The following is a 13400-nucleotide window of genomic DNA, read 5'->3' on the forward strand; positions in this document are numbered from 1 at the left end:
AAACAAAGACCAAGAGGCTTAGCTTCATGATTATTTGTGGGGGAAAAAATTACACGAGAACCACAGCATTTTGCAAGTCAAGCATACTTTTGAAGACAAGGGAGTACAATGAATGTCGAGTTACATACCTCGGCAATAATTTGCAACCCAGAGGAGACAGTCAAATAAAAGTCATGAATTAACAAAGCAGCATCTGCATTCAAAAGCTTAAATAAGGTTCAGTTACTGAAAATCTGCAAAGATTTTCAAATTATGATTCTTCAAATTGAATGCTATTTCCATCTTAGCATATAGAAACAAAGGCTAGAAGTTCCCCAGAGATGTAGATAGAATCATCTTTGGAAGCAAATGGTAAAGGTTAAATGCAATAGCTGGGTTACAAATTTGGAGGTTTGTTACGGAATTGAGCAAGTCCTTGTTTCCAGAAGTGACCAGAAAAGAAGGTAGAATATTTAGGAAGTGTTTTAAGAATTATGCCTGGCCGTCCACACAGTCCATGAGCCGCTGGGAGGAAACATAAGTAAAATTGAAAATTAATTCATTTATTTGTTTTGATTAATTAACTGGATTGAAGTGCTTACTCCAGCTGTGCCTCCTACCAGCCAAATCAATGAATGCTACAGACATACAGGGTTAAAGCATCCAAATTACCTTCTATTTCCTACCAAAATGAAGGAATGGGTCAACAGACAGACAAAACATCCGTCAGAGGACATCACTTCTACATGTTTTCAATCTAAGCATTAGGGTGTTTTATTAACTGCTAGAAAGTCTTCAAAAAGCATCTTCTTTTTGTCTTAAACTCCCCTTTCCCACTAAATTGGAAGCTTTCAAACCCGTGAGATGGGATAGATGCTTGTCATCAACACTGCTGCTAAGCAACTTATCTTAATTAACTGGGGTAAACTTCTGGAGTTATTCCCACCACCTGCATGTGTTACATTTGTCAAGCAAGAGTGTCTGCTCTTTCAGGTCTTTAAAAGGCTCATAATCAGTCTGAAGGAGCTTTGACTTAAAGTAATCTGGATTTTGCATCTTAAGTACAAGAGGAGAACTTGTAGGGGAGAGCTCCAGATGCAACAGGACAAACCATCCTTTTAAAAAACTGTTAGAAATTAACAGAGATAAAACAAGGAATAGAAAATAATCACAAAAGAAAACTGATACTGTAGAGGTGAAAAAGAAAATTAGTAAAGTCTAATGGCTATAAAAGATAAACCAAGGTTGCCAACAAAGGAGAAAGTGAAACAAACAGCAAAATGTTTGTTTGTATGATGTATAACAGCAAAATGTTATTGTATATGAAGAGAAGGAATAGTTTCACTATGCAAAGACAGCAGAGGCCAAAATTGAATCACCTTTAGTTTGGCAGCAAAACAAAATCAGAACCTTCTGTCACATTCAGTAAGGACAAGAGTTAAATGTTAAGACAATGCTCTATAATTAATAGAAATGGAAATTATTGCATCAGCAGTAACAGTAGAAACGAAACACAACAATCCCAATACTTTCAAGCTTGGGAATATAGACAGTTGGAAGAATTGTGTATGAAGTAGGCAATAAACTAAAATCAGAAGTAAACACCAGGGAGGAATAATTAGGGACATGGAAAATTGGATAAAATGCAACCTTGTTCACAAAAGGTAAATCATGCTAATCTAAATCTGATGTCTGTCTGATAATTTAACAGACTTTTGTACACAAAATGGTAGATATAATCTGTAAGGCTTTTATATGGTGCAGTGTAGAAAATTGTCAATTAAGCTAAGGAACAGGTTTAGCACTGTAAAGATTGGAAGCTAGGTAAGAAACTGGCTAATGAGGATAGAGGACAAGGCAATGTGCTGAGACAGCTTGCTAGAAGGAGCTCACTGATGGAGGTCCCGAAGAGTTGGTCTGAAGACTGGTCTTGTGTAGTGACTGTAGCTTTGGCACCCTCTAGTAGGAAGAAGGATTAAAATATCAGGCAACAAGAACTGGATGACATCACTGAGTAATGCTATGAAGCACAGAGTGGGAGATAATGTCTGTGGCAACAGAGGGGAGGAATTTGAGCATGGTTGTGACAAAGCTGCTTCCAGACGGGTCGGTCTCGGTATTTCTAGTATTGATGGAGAAGTGCTAATGCCACAGGACAGCACAACACAGGACAGCATTTTGCTAGCTGTAGCTACAGAGATTTTTGGTCAGCCCAAGAGGGACAAACCGAGCTTTTTAACTTCTCTATCTGCTTCAAAGCTTTGACAAAGTAAGCCTGTGTCCACCAACATCGTACCGAATGTGCAAATCGTAAAAGCTGTATGTAGCATAGCTTTGATTTCTGGTGGACTGGGAGGGACTAGGATACCTCAACGTATAGAAATTAATCTATAAATTCACAGGGAAGAAATGAGAACTATTTGAGCTAAAGACATAGGAACATATGGGTGGAAATGCACATATTTGGAATAGAAATTAGGGGGATTTTTTGGCTATCATAGCAGGGAGGTTCCAGAACAGACTGCAGATAGATTAAGGGGGAGTGGACAAAAACCCTAATAATGCTTGCAGGAGGACAGGGCGTATTTGCCAGATGGAATATGTGATCTGACTGTATGCTGTAATGGGGGGTTGGATTTGACGGCTTGGGACGTGCTCTCTGTTCCGATTCCCTCATGCACCTGACTTGTGAGTTGAGTCAGTTGAGAGCTCTTGGAGCTCCTGAAGTTTTGCCTCATGTTTTCTGCAGCAAACACGCCAGACCACAGAGAACCCCGATGTGAAACAGCCGTATCGCACTCCCTCCAGATAGCTCACATATAGTCACTCGTGGCAAGAGTAACTGCTGCTGCATGTTCCTTGTTTCTTAGGGTAGGAGTGCTCCCTGTTTGCATGGCTGAGAGAAAAGAACACCGTTCTGGGAGAGCGTTACTGCAGGAATATGTTGTTAGATTCAGCAGAAAGATATAAACAAAGGATCCAAGATGAATCAATTATTGTAACCTTGGTTTTGAACACACTGAACACAATTAGCCTCATATATAATAATACAGAATCAAGTACAGCAGACAGCTGCTATTACATTAAATAGTTACACACAAAACCAGAAAGACACGTTACAGCTGACAGCTGATAGAGCAAAGAATGTTAAAAGGTAAATGTGGGGAAGGGAAATTGTTTTGATTTTTATAAGTGTTTCTGTTGTGCTCCTCCTTTTTCTAGTAAGAACATTTAAAATGATAACTGCTTTGACAAGTGATTGATACAAAATAACCAGAAATGAAGTCCCCTTATCCCACAGTAAGGATGCTCACAGGAAATTAGAGCAGTGTAATGGAAGTGTTTTAACTTCACATAAAAATCTCTTTCCTATGTGGATAAGATAAGATTAAAACAGATTGCAGGACTCATTCTACCTTGCACTTTTTAATTAGGCAGGCTGCTGGTACTGCAGGGGTACTGAACACAGGCTCATTTTTTCTCCACATCTGATGGCACAGGCAACAAAGGGAAACAGAAGAGAAAGCAGCATTCCCATCTCTGCCGGCAGCCAGGTTAGGAAGATAAGCCATTTCACACAAATATTTTGCCCTAACAGACATGTATTTAAAAAGGACAGCCTATTAAGAAATTTTTCTAATGATACCATTTGAGAAGTATGAAATGATGCGCATTTGTGCAAAACCAGTATTTGTCTTACAGCTGCCTACATCAACCCCGGAGATTTTTCTCAAAATGCTCAGTTTTCTCTGTAAGTTTGTTTTATTCCACCAATGAATTCCAGGAAAACTATGAAGTTTCCCAAATTTTAACAGGATTGGTGGTGAAAGTTTTCCAGTAGCCCCCTCCTCCTTTTTCTCCTGCATAGGTAACCTCAGCATCTAAGAGCTTAGGACTTTCCCATTCACCACTCTTTAACTGTTAAGTTAAACTGTGCCCACCAGCAAATACCACGCAAGGACTGAAAAAGAGGGCACTGCTACATGACAGAAGGCATGGACCGCTATGTTTTACCTACAGTAAAACATGCAAGCACTAGAACCAGTTCTCTCAGAATCAACTGGAAAATAGAGAAAATGTGTCATATGATTAGTTCACATCCCAATTTCTATGCAACATTTGCGATTTAGCATAAGCCATAGTAACGAGCAGCATTTCGTCTGAGAGCACACTGAGGATGCAAGCAGGCCGCAGGAATTAGGAATTAAGGAGTATGGCCTTTCTGTCATGCATGAAACGACAGTGCAAAACTTCCTTTGGCTTCTTTGTTTTTGCTAAATGGCAATGAGGCTGATGTCAGGTTTTCACTGTCATTGAAGCAAGCCAGGTGCTTCGTGCTTTGGATTCTGGCTGGCATGAGTAACAATGGTGTGTTGAGACATGTCCTGCAGCTCAAGCCTCCTTCATCCAGTGAAAAAATGTACCTCAGTGTTTCAGTCCCTTTAGGGATCTCTAGATTAAAGATCTGACAGGTCTGGCAGGACATATAAAGGTTCAGGTGAACAAGTTTTATCTGTTTGAACGCAGTCTGGAAAGCTCACAGCAGCCCTTCTGGTGTTTGATGCCGCTTGGGTTTTACAAAATACTGCGTATCACTGGCTTGGTGGCCTCCCCAATTTCTGTTGATGACAAAGACGTATCATCACCTGCCTAGAGCTTAGTTCTGCAGTAGGTGCGGAAATATGTCTACAGCGTCTCCCACAGCATTCTCCTGGAGAAACTGGCGGCTCGTGGCTTGGACGGGTTTACTCTTCGCTGGGTGAGGAACTGGCTGGATGGCCGAGCCCAGAGAGTTGTGGTGAATGGCGTTAAATCTGGCTGGCGGCCGGTCACAAGCGGTGTTCCCCAGGGCTCGGTTCTGGGGTCGGTCTTGTTCAATATCTTTATAGATGATCTGGATGAGAGGATCGAGTGCTCCCTCAGTAAGTTTGCAGATGACACCAAGTGGGGTGGGAGTGTTGGTCTGCTGGAGGGTAGGAAGGCTCTGCAGAGGGATCTGGACAGGCTGGATCGATGGGCAGAGGTCAACTGTATGAGGTTTAAGAAGGCCAAGCGCTGGGTCCTGCACTTGGGTCACAACAACCCCATGCACCGCTACAGGCTTGGGGAGGAGTGACTGGAGAGCTGCCCAGCAGAAAAGGACCTGGGGGCGCTGGTTGACAGCCAGCTGAACATGAGCCGTCAGTGTGCCCAGGTGGCCAAGAAGGCCAACAGCGTCCTGGCCTGTATCAGAACTAGTGTGGCCAGCAGGAGTAGGGAAGTGATTGTGCCCCTGTACTCGGCACTGGTGAGGCCGCACCTCGAATCCTGTGTTCAGTTTTGGGCCCCTCACTACAAGAAGGATGCTGAGGTGCTGGAGCGTGTCCAAGGAAGGACAACAAAGCTGGTGAGAGGTCTGGAGCACAAGTCTTATGAGGAGCGGCTGAGGGAACTGTGGTTGTTTAGTCTGGAGAAGAGGAGACTAAGGGGAGACCTCATCACACCCTACAACTACCTGAAAGAGGGTAGTGATGAGGTGGGTGTTGGTCTCTTCTCCCAAGTAACTAGCGATAGGACGAGAGGAAATGGCCTTAAGTTGCACCAGGGGAGGTTTAGGCTGGATATTAGGAAAAATTTCTTCACCAAGAGGGTGGTCAGGCATTGGAACAGGCTGCCCAGGGAGGTGGTGGAGTCGCCATCTCTGGAAGTGTTCAAAAAACGTGTGGATGTGGTGCTTCAAGACATGGTTTAGGGAACATGGTGGCACTGGATTAATGGTTGGACTTGATGATCTTGAAGGTCCTTTCCAACCTTAATGATTCTGTGATAGTGATTCTGTATCCTTAGGAAATATTCTGCCCATAACTCTCACCTGGGATCGGTGATCAGCCAAAGGTTGGGTCTTTCTCTTTCACCCCTGAAGGTAGACAACAGTAACTGAGGCTGAATTAGCAGATCATTCTCCCGATAAAAGAGCAGGGCAGACCCTGAATCCCAAAGAGATCATTCCTTTCTCCCCAGTAGGAGGAAACAGAGACATCTTCCTCGCAGGCTGGGACAAAAATAGTCAGCAACAGTTTGAGTGAGTCACAGCATAAGACAAATTTGGCCAGATGCTCATGGGTCTGAGCCGAGGGAGTCTCCAGAGAGCACTGTGAGATCTGACTAGGATGCTGACTCTGTTCCTATTAATAAAGCAATATGTCTGTAATATCCAGCTACGCAAGTGAAAGTGCTGTGCGAGTTCATAGCTCTCAGAGCCCTCACCCTTCCTGGTACTGCTGCTGGCTGGAGCGTGTGCGCATCCCACAGTGCAACTTCTGCACTTGGTCACAGTGAACTTCCTTTGCTGTATCGGAGGGGAAAATAAAAAACAGTGTGAAAAGAAGCTCAATCTCGATCAATTCATCAAACCGAGTGGAAATGTCTATTTGCTGTATAAAAAATAATTTGGGGTATTTGGGGTTAACTCCCTTAGCTCAGCGCGCTCAAGAACTTGTGTGTGAAGTTTCCCGGGGGAAAATACGTAAGTCGGTGCAGGAGGCCTTCATGACCTTAACTTTGACTCTGCAGCATATGCTACAAACTGAATTAGTTCAGAAAACAGAGGTTCATCAGACTGCACAGACCCGCTGATTGGAATATGATGTTGGTGGGAACTGCCTGTCTGGAGCACATGGAGGATGTCAACAGAAATACGAGACTAAATTAATTCCACCTGATACGTACATTTTTGTCCCTCTTCATCAATGTGATTCTGAGAAGATCACTTCTCTCTAGAGGTTAAGATTTGAATTAATAGACCTGATTTCTTTATTCAGTTTTGTCAAAATGTGGAAAATTTCTAGAGAAAGTAGGCAAAAATTTAGTTATTCCATTTCTTACTTAATCACTGAATAGATGACACTTGACAATTCTAAATTTTCGGTTAGTCATATAACAAAAAATCCCTTTTAAAGACTTAAAAAGCACAGTTAGTTTGCCATAGGCGAGGAGCTGGTCTTTGTGTTACCTACCAAGAGATTCAGTCTACGGCTGCTGTTGTGAAATACAAATGGAGCTGGAGCACCGCAGCTCCAATAGTCTGCTCCTGCTGACTTTTTCCAGTTCAATGGACCGAGTGAAAGAGAATTTGCATTTTCATAACCACTGTAATAATGGTCATGATCGTTATCATGATCGCTGAGTGAAAAAACAAAATTAGCAAATCACTGAGTTTCTTCGTCCGTGCGGGCTTTTCTGCGGATGCACATCTGTCTGGTTTTGTCACTTTGGGTATTGTTTTGCCTTGGTGTCAGTGGTAATGTGGACGTGGACATCTGTGACAGAGCTACTTGTCTGCAAATTCCCTCTGCAGCGGTCTGTCAGTCAGCGCAGCGTTTCCTAGCTGTGACACAGCGGTTCTTCTATGCCCTTTCTTCCCGCTCTCCCTTCCAAATTCATGATCTGTGTGCTGAAGAACGACTTGCTCTCTCCAGACCCAGGCATGAATTTACTGCCTTCTGAACGGTTCTTCTTTCTTTTTCCCTTCCACCGTCATTGTCTTATCGCTACTCAAGACGATGAAATCAGATGCACTGTTTGCTCCCCCTCAATTAGTTTCTTTTGCACCTATCTTTCCACGGGATTACTTTAAAGCACAAGAATCTGGAGTGGAAATAGTAGTAGTGTTTTAGCTATAATGGGTTAAGGATATGTGAAAGACAAGTTTTGCACAGAGAGATAAGAAGTAGGAGATAAGAACTGGTGGGAAGTAAATTTTGAAAGGTTTAATAGTTCATTCTGGATTTTTAAAAATCTTAACTTTTCAGATGCCTTTATGTTCTTTAGTTTAGAAATCTTGTGAGGCTTGACTTGCTTACTCCCAAAATGCCTAATTTTGATTCAACTGGAGCAGAAATACTGTATATAAACTAAATTTCAACTGGGTTTTGCAAACTTCATCCACAATTGTATGTAGCACTGTTGTCAGGTATTTTATTTAAAAAAAAAAAACAAACCACTGAAGATATGTTTGGATTCACCTCTTTTTTAATGTCAAATATTTCATGCATGGATAACAGAAAGTCGGACTGATTTCACCATGTGTTTCTGTGGTCAGCTGGAGCTTCCTGCCGCAGTGGTTTTCCGGCGGGGTTCTGCAGTAGCACATACTGGAGCGAGGAGCGAGAGCCCTGCTCCTGCAGCTCGGCCATCAGATGCCATCAGCTCTTCTGCTAAGCCTGGCTGGGCGCGTGCGTTCAAGTACGAGGTCTCTAAGGAAGGTCTCTTAGATAAGTGCCAGAATCGTCCACTCACCCAGAATCAATGCCGGTTTTGACAGCCTGAGCAAATCTTGTTATACATGTTATCTCATTACATTTGTCTAGGTTGTGCTTTGTATGTTTGTCTTCAAATTGACAGGCACCTAAAACGTGCTTTTTATACCCTGGAAATGAACGGTAGTTTAGTGTAAGCTATTTTCACCACAGGTACTAAATAATGTCTAGAGATGACATGGTTTTTACATTTTCCTAATTTTTTAATGGTTGTAAATATCATTGTGCGTTCTATATTGAATACTTTTGGTGTGGAAAGCATTTATAGACACCCAGATGTTGGAGCGGAGCAGCCATGGTGAGGTCTGTAGGGCTGATTCAACTATTTGGTTTGACTACTCAGTAAGTTTTGGCAGATTCCTTTAATTTCAGTGATGAAATCTGAAATGTTATTGTAACTAAGACTTTTTTTTTCTGCAGAGGAGGTCTCTGCCTTCTCCTCAGAGGATGATACCCCTGTTTCCCATCTTTATCCTGTAAACCCATCTTTATTCAGTAACCAAGTGTTACTGTCTGCTTTAAATGGGTAAGAAACTGAGGGTCAGCTAAAATAATTTTCATTCACAAAAGAAATTCATAGGCTGAAAATCAATCCCAGGCCTCGAGAGTGTTAGATCATTGATTTAATCACAAGGTCATCTGGTCTCTCAATAAACTACATGATAAGCAAGCTTATATACTTATGTACCTATATGTGTAGATACAAAATGTGTAGCAAAATTATTTAATGATATAGAAACGTGAGGGGGTTTTTTTGGTTGCTTACTCAAAGGTGTATGACACCTGTTAGCTAATTTGAGCTAAACAATTTCTGACCATGCTACTCTGAACAGCTTACTGTTGTCCTGTTTAGCATGGAGGGAAGTGGTATTGGGAGAGACGTACAGATCTCGGTATTTTTTGAATATTCTTTCTTAGAGGAAATATGTTTCTGTAGAAAGTGAGAGATAAGTCAGAAAAATTAAGCACAATATCATTCTCCAGTAGCTTTTTAGCCAAAGAGAGGAATTACACACTTCCTGAGAGCCCGCAGTTTCGTACTGCAGTTGTCTAGAGGGTAGCAATGAAAAATTCTTTCACTTCATTTTGTAGGAACAGCTCTTTCTGCTGTTTTTGAATGTGTTTCTTTTGCTGCCTATTAACAGCGAATCTCAGCAGATGAGGTTTGCAGGTCAAGACAAAAAAAACTCCAAAACCTACATGTAGACATAGCAGTAGAGCATGCCTGAAATCCCGTCTTCAGTAAAATACAAAGATTTCAGCTAGAGTCTGAGGAACACAGTACAGTGAACAACAAATTTTGTTTGATGAACTAAGTCTGCACCCTCCCATCACACTGCTGGATTCACGGCCGTTGTAATAGGAGGAAAATACCCATTGATATTAAGGGGCTTTGGTCAATCTGACAGAGTATTGACAAAACCCAGAGATTTCTCATATACCTACACTATATATTCCTATATTAACCTTACTAACAACCCTTCTGCTTCAGTGCTGCAGAGAGCTGCTGCAGAAAACAATTCAGCCTGAACCTTAACTTGTTTCCAAGGAAGGTAAAGATGGAATTGTTGTAGGGCTGTCAGGATCCAGGTCTCTTTGCACTAGCTGTGCATAGATACCAGACAAATGATTCACAGGCCTTTGTTTAAATTTCCTCCAGCTCCATCCAAACCCCTTCTCCCAGGCTGGAGAGCTGCCACAGGGGCACACACTGCCATGGAGGGAATATTATCAGGCCAAAGTGCCCACTGGCAAGAGCTGCTGAGAGAGGAATGAGAGGTATGGCCAGGAGGAGGGGGATGTGGTAGAGCTGGAGCCACGAAATAAAGCAAAAGTGAATTGGTTGTGGCTGGGCAGCTGCTAGAGCAAGAAAAAGGGCACATTTAGCTGCTGGAAGCCCCACCAATTCCTCGCAGCAGGACACAAGGCAATCATGAATCTGCCTGGCACTCTGGTTTTACAGTGGAGCAAGCCAGCTGGCTGTCCAGGGTGAGAAATTCAGGCACAAGGTAGGAAGAAGGGACAGGGGGAAACTAGGGAACTAGTTCCTGGCTTGGGAAACTAGATGCATTTGGCTCCTGAGTTTTGCTTCATCTTAGTCAAGTCCACTGCTGCCAAGCGGTACCCTAGTTCACATACAAAGACAAAACAGGGCGGAAAGTGCTGAGAGCAAAATTGAACTGAAAACAGGGAAAAAATCAATTGGAAAATGCTTTGAAATGATTGACTTGGGTTTGATTGCCACATGGGGGAGATCTAAGCCTAAACAGTCCTTTCAGAGCTGTGTCACATGGAGGAATCCTTCAGCAGACGCAGGGTGAGGCGCGTCACTGTCTTTGTGGCTGCCGGGACAGCTGGATGATTATATCAAATCATACTGCCAGGTGACACGTGAAGACCTGGTGACACTCCTGGAAAAAAGCAATTAACAGCTGATGAAAAGCAGAACTCTTCCTACCCTGTAATCCTTCTGACACACTTTAAACTTTCCCCATTATGGTGCTTTGCCTCCGAAACGTGCATGCTGGCTATGGGAGCAAAAACATACAGCACCATGGGTTATATGTCCAAAGCTTTCAAAGGTACTGTGGATTCTGGAAAAAAGCCAAATGCTTCCTCCTCAGGCAGGACACAGGTCCTGTAGAGCTCTTAAATGACAACAGATTAACATCACTACAAAGCTTAAGTAAAATTTGCTTTCACCACAATGATTATTTCTTTAAAAATAAAAAGTAGAATTGCTAAAAAGCTTCTTCCAATGTAATATAGTCCGGTCTATCCATTTTGTGCCATGCTAAAATGTTCCAAAGGAAACAAATTGGGCATCCATCAAAGCACCATAGTCAGAATTAAAAAACAGATTTGCAGATGCCTTTATGTAATATAGTGAAGTACCTCATGAAACAGCTAATAATACGTTGCAACTAGTTGTTGGTGTTTCAATATGGATCCGCAACAGTTGCAGAATATGGGCACTTTTTAAAGTCCAAATTGAATACTGATGTGTATATCCCCGGTTCTATATCCCCACCAACAAGCTGGCTATACAATTTGCCCTTCATGGCTCTTCACACACAGCACACAAGAAGAAATAACTTGAAGTCTAGGATCAGGAGACAAGCCATATGGGCTTAAAGCCATTTTTGTGTCCCCCACAGTAGAAACCCAGTATCTAAAGCTAATATCCAGTGGTCTGTACTTTTAAATCCCTGCCTTTACCTTTACCTGCAAAGACTAACGTATTGCCAAAAAGGTTATTTGTGTTGTATTTTTAGTCCAGGCACACTGAGTCTGGATATGTCAGAAAATTCAGGCTGACCTCTGATCTAGTGGAGTTGTGTGCCAAAGTATGTGAACTCAAGCTTTCAGTTAACTGCCCTCCTTACATACTTTCAAACCTCTTGAGGTCAACCTAGAGCATGTTTCACAGCAGAAGTTCACCCTGTCCAAACTCATGTTAAATTTTCTAGCATGTATTTTCTGTTTACAAGCAAGAGAAGCTGCAGGTGGGCTTTGTAAGTGGCTCTATTAAAATATTTTTTTAAGTGTATAAGTTTTAAATTTTTATTTAAATTATTTAAGTGTTTCTTTAATTATCTTTCTATATTGCCGACAGCATGTTATACTTCATGGCCCTGTGGTTTAGCTGTAATTAACTTCAGATTTGTCCACTACCTGTCAGACAACTATAGATGATGGTACCCCACACTGCAGCCAGAGAAACTTGCACTCAAGAGGAGTAGTTGGCTTGTCTAAATGCACAACAAAATCAGCTTTGGTTCTATGACCAGAACCCAGCTTTCTTAAGTTCCACTGGGCCAAGACTTAAGATGTCTGGGGCATTGGAAGGCACTGGTTAGCTGTTGGTTATGGAAGACAGTGAAGTTAATGGGAACAAACCAACTTTCAAAGAGACGTTCCTATAAAAAATGGACACTCCAGTGATAGAGGGTTTCTTCTGTGCCTTTCATGCCAAAACAAGGATCTGTCCCTATCCCTGTCCATGGGTCTTCATGAGCTAGGGATAACTGGTGCTGTGTCTAATGACTCTACTCTTATTTCTGCTTAGTTTTCAGGACTTTACTTGTTGTCATTCTTCACTATCCTTGTTGGGCTGGTGCTCTACTCTTCCACGTCCACCTACGTAGCCCAAGATCCTCGGGTGTACAAGCAGTTTCGAAACCCTTCGGGACCTGTTGTAGACCTACCAGCCACCGGCCAGCTGGAGCCTTCGGTAACATACACCAGCCTGGGGCAAGAGACAGAAGAGGAGCCTCATGTTAGAGTTGCTTAAACCCAGGACTGTTGATCACCTACTGATGATTCAGTGGAGCTCATATATCCATTATCTCTGTATTGTACCTAGAGAAAGGTATTTACCAGGTGCAGTTACACCAGTGAGCTGCAAGGTAGCAAACAAGGAAAGCTCATAAAAATACAAATTAATTGTTCCAGGGTGTTCATTGCAAGGAGATGCCAGTCTCTCGTTTACGATATGAGCAGCATGTTTGCAATACAAACTGCTGTACGTGAATCAGTTAGTTAATGTCAAACTGCCTGTGAAAAGTATTCAATATATAACCTGAAATTACAGAAAGAAATTCATAGAAGGGTGTTTTTTGCACCCGCTGAGTGATAATATGCCTGAGCCACACCAGTTGTGGAAAAGCCGCCTTTTTACAGCAAGTACACTTGTGCAGTCACTGTTAATTTCTCTCTAAGATTTGTTTGTTTGCACAAAGTAGATGGGTTACTTGTGGTAGCAACACCCTGACACATTTTTGCTAGCACCTTGCATTTGGTGAGGGAAAGACAACCAATTCATCTGTGCTATCTGTCTAGTTGCCCTTTCTAGGTAATCTGTTCCATGAATCCAGAGAAGGGACAACTTACAATATCGGTCTCTATTCTAGGAATAGGTATAAGGCGAGCATTTTAGCCTTTCTATATTTGCAGAAGTGAAGTACTCAAGCATTGACCTCTCTACGATCCATGGCAGATTTCCTAGTGGCTGAGGTTCTGCATCAGGTGACAGGGAGTTAGTTTCTCTGTAGTCATGACTTAACACAGATTTCTTACTTTTTAAATTTTAATCTGTAAAAAGAAAAATGCATTTTCCAGTTT

The 13400-nt window shown here is 42.2% G+C and overlaps 1 protein-coding gene across 1 annotated transcript in view; it reads left to right on the forward strand.

Moving 5' to 3' along the window:
- Positions 1 to 12570, forward strand: part of SLC35F1 (solute carrier family 35 member F1) — a gene marked incomplete at its 3' end in the record, with an annotated part of 257271 nt that extends 244701 nt beyond the window's left edge. Inside the window, exon 8 of the mRNA XM_081997260.1 lies at positions 12346 to 12570. Within this exon, the coding sequence (XP_081853386.1) occupies positions 12346 to 12570 (225 nt within the window). The remainder of the gene's footprint in view (positions 1 to 12345) is intronic.
- Between the last annotated feature and the right edge of the window lie 830 nt (positions 12571 to 13400).

Source organism: Phaethon aethereus (assembly GCF_964289735.1).
Source record: "Phaethon aethereus genome assembly, chromosome: 3".
Lineage (NCBI taxonomy): Eukaryota > Metazoa > Chordata > Aves > Phaethontiformes > Phaethontidae > Phaethon > Phaethon aethereus.